This window comes from Cyprinodon variegatus, unplaced genomic scaffold (genome assembly GCF_000732505.1).
Source record: "Cyprinodon variegatus isolate N-32 unplaced genomic scaffold, C_variegatus-1.0 Scaffold4305, whole genome shotgun sequence".
Taxonomy (NCBI): domain Eukaryota; kingdom Metazoa; phylum Chordata; class Actinopteri; order Cyprinodontiformes; family Cyprinodontidae; genus Cyprinodon; species Cyprinodon variegatus.
The window spans coordinates 423-3894 of record NW_015154758.1 but is presented as its reverse complement, the minus strand read 5'-3'; the positions used below and the strand labels follow the sequence as shown (position 1 = coordinate 3894).

Genomic DNA, 3472 nt, shown 5'->3' with positions numbered 1-3472 from the left:
CATAGCTTTTTGGATATTTATTCTCCAGGTGCAGATTTTTATATTGTCAAAACACTTTACAGTGCAGTATTTTATTGTTTATCTTTTAATTCTTCACTATTATGTTATTCTTATACATTTTTTTCTAAGATCCACATTTGCATGACATTTTTTTCTATAATCTTTCTGCTGCTGTAAACACCAGAATTTCCCCATTGTGGGACAATAAAGGGATTTTTTCTTTTCTATTCTATTCTGTTCTATAAAGGTGAGGTTGAACTCACCTGCAGCAGCAATCATACTTCGGTCTGGTGTGACTTCGAGAGAATTCACCTGCTGGATCGAAATGTTAAGGAATCCACCATCATCATCACATCATGGTTCAGTTTATTTTTTAATCAGCACCCTAAAGGCATCTCTGCTGCACTGATCCAAGCAGGGTTCATAGGACAGGATACAGAGTCCTGGTGCTGGACGGTCCTGGTGCAGATCCCGCTGTGGGCCTGCCAGAACCGGACGGTGTGGTCGTATCCAGCCGTTGCCAGAATGACCGGGTCGCTGCCCACCGTCCCCTGGTTCACGTTCATGTTTCTGCAGCTGGTTTGTGGAAAGATGTGAAAAACTGTGGAGATGAAAAGCAGAAACTGTATAAGACTTTTAGCATGACAGGCTAGCTGCACCGGTTACAATCTAGACGTTCTGATCTAGATTTTTATATCAGATAAAACACACGTAAAAAAAACATTTCGAATGAATGTAGAATTTGTTGACATTACCTACAGGTCTCTTTCCGTAAGAGGTCCGCCAGAAACGTGCAGCTTCAACTTTTAGTTCCGCCTGGAACACTACTGCCCCCTGCTGGTGTATCTACACATAACTACAGCTCCACATAAAAAAAATAAATAAAACTAAAAAAATAAAAACTTATCTGGCTTTTACATTTTTTTACAAACAATAAACAAAATAGACAGTATCTATTGACAAATGGAAGGAATTAATAAAAAAAAAAAGCCTGCTAGTGCTAATATTCTCTATATAGAGACCTGAAAAATATGTCTAAAACTTTTAAGACTTTGAAGGAGCCCTGGAGTAACAGACAATAACTGAATGTTTTTAAATAGATTTTATTAAAGCCATATTTTAATACCACACCAACTGAATAAATACATTAAATATATAAATTAAATAAATATATGCGATATTGCTGAATAATCTCAGAACCAAACGAGCAGCAGAACATATGACAGAAACATTTGCTGATTAAAGTTCCTGAAGCAGCTTGGTCATATGCTGCTTCACCTCTCCTGGATCCGCCAGCGTACACGCCAGGATCATCCCCCTGAGTCCACTCTTCATCCTTGGAGACGGGAGGATCTACCACACATTATTTGATTTTATAAATGCATAATTAATCTTCATAGAAACAAATAGAGGCAAGCAAAGCCTTCAGTACCTTTATGTATATTTTGCACCGTCCCAATAGAAATTTCCACTTCAGTGACGTTCGCTGATCATCGGTCAAAGTGATGAACTCATCAGTCTGCAGCATGTCAGAGTGTTGTTAGTTCAAAGTGAAACATGAAGATAATGGTATCCAGGAAGAGGGACTGACCGTGCAGCCGAGGGTCTGCTCTGCCACCAGTCCTCTGAGGCTGCAGGCCTGCAGAGTGCCGGTGTGGTCTGTGAAGTCCACCAATAAGTCGAAGCCGGTGGTGGTGGAGAGAGGCTGCTCCCTCCCAGGACAGAGCTGGTTGGTGCAGCTCTTCATATCCTCCGTCACCAGGAACTTACATTTAGAACTAAAAAAAAGGGAATCAGATCAAAGCAGTGAGCGGAGCTCAGAGTCACTGAAATCATGACGCAGCTGGAAGGTCTGTTCCAGCTCTGTGTTTATTTACCAGCGGGTCTTGATGACCTTTGAGACGGACGAGTCGAGGTCGAACTTGGAGATGAAGCTGTAGGTGATGCCATAAAGAGGCTCTGACTGCTCTTTGGCCCTCTCCTTCAGCTGGTTCACAGTGTACACATCAGTGATGGACTCCACTGCACAGGCACACAGCTGCAGTTATTTAAAGACATTCCTCTGTGCTTTATAAAAAAAAGTATTCACACCAAAAAAGGATTGATCACATTTTGTCTCATCAAATAGGAAGGAGTGTAATTCTTTACAAAACCCACCGGTCGGATCTTCTGATGCCTCCTCTTGGTCTAAAACTCCAGACTCTGATAGTTTTTTAGCATAGCTGAACAAAAAACTGGCCTCTCTTGTGTCTGAGGAAAAATTGTAATAATAAAGTTAAAAACTGTTTTTGTTTTTGATGGTGGAAAGCTGACGCTGTTCATTCTGGCCGCGCTGCCAGATACTCTGATGGTGTGGATGTTGCAGTGTTATCTTACCGGGGTTGACGGTAATAATGGTCTTGGAGTTAACCGTCGCCACCATGCTGCTGCGAAAGCTGTCAAAGCTCATCTTTGCGTCAGCGATGAAGAGCACTTTCAGATAAAACCAAAGGTGACACAAAGGTGAGTTCTCCGGGTGGGATGATAGCAGAGGAAAGGAGCAGCTGCTAGCCTACCCGTCTCTCTGGGGAGAAGGTTCTGCATCAGCTGAATGGCCTCCATGTCCCAGCTGAAAACAGAGAAGCCGGTAATTAAATAGAGGCAACAATAGGGGAGAAAGTTCAAAGGACAAACAGCTTTTCTCATTAGGCCACTGAGGAATGAGGACGACTGACCAAATGAGAGGAAAAGAGGAGACGGAGTCGTCAAAGAGCTTCACTTCCAGCCTCTGTCCTCTTCGTCCATCGGATGTTGTGAAATGCTTCACGTCTCCGATCTGAAGATGGAAGGAAAACTTGTGTGGAGTTCATATTGCAGCATCTTCTGTTCAAAAGTAATACTCATTGAATTTATGTCGGATCTCATCACATCCTAAAGGCCAGAACACATCAGGTCAGACTGGCTGCATATAGGGAGGCTGAGACAATAGGCAGGGTGGGCAGATCTGCACAGATTTTTTTTCAATGTCTGTCTCTGTGCTATACAGAAATGAAAACAATTTCCCACATGTGACTTGGAGAGATTATGAAAAGTTATAAAATAAAGCCCCAATTTAAAGGAACAGATGGAGAATTTTCATATATTAAAAACACAATAACATCTGCATCTAAAGAAAAGAAAAACACAGAAATAAACCCTGTGGGCTGAGGCAGAGAGAGGTGATTCTCAGAGAGTGATCGGGGAACATTATCAAAGTTTTTCATTCTTTTTTTCATAAAGAGGTGAGAGATACACCACTCTTACCTGCTCTTTCTGCCCCACATTTTTTTTGTGAGGCTCAAACAGGATCACTATTTTACTAAACATATTCTTCTCCTCCTAAAGTTTTTTTTTTTTTTTGAGGAGATTGATAAACTGCGCTTTCTGTACCTCATCATTTTTTGTGAGGCTCGATAAGGATCACTACTTTATCAGTTTTCTGTCCTGCTGATTT

The 3472-nt window shown here is 41.5% G+C and overlaps 1 protein-coding gene and 1 long non-coding RNA gene across 2 annotated transcripts; both read right to left on the bottom strand.

Annotated features, from left to right (window-relative positions):
• Nucleotides 1-246: 246 nt before the first annotated feature.
• LOC107081344 lies at nt 247-823 on the bottom strand. The gene is made up of 3 exons (XR_001481059.1): nt 756-823; nt 438-601; nt 247-315 (listed from the first exon to the last, which is right to left on the bottom strand). It is a non-coding gene; the product is annotated as an uncharacterized LOC107081344 (long non-coding RNA).
• Nucleotides 824-1223: 400 nt separating this feature from the next.
• On the bottom strand, nt 1224-2815 carry LOC107081343 (meiosis-specific with OB domain-containing protein-like; the record flags this gene model as incomplete). Its single annotated transcript, XM_015369537.1, has 8 exons — nt 1224-1353; nt 1433-1519; nt 1592-1778; nt 1878-2022; nt 2158-2250; nt 2377-2472; nt 2556-2608; nt 2715-2815. Coding segments are annotated over 8 exons (876 nt in total), but the record flags the coding sequence as incomplete, so codon positions are not given.
• Nucleotides 2816-3472: the final 657 nt, after the last annotated feature.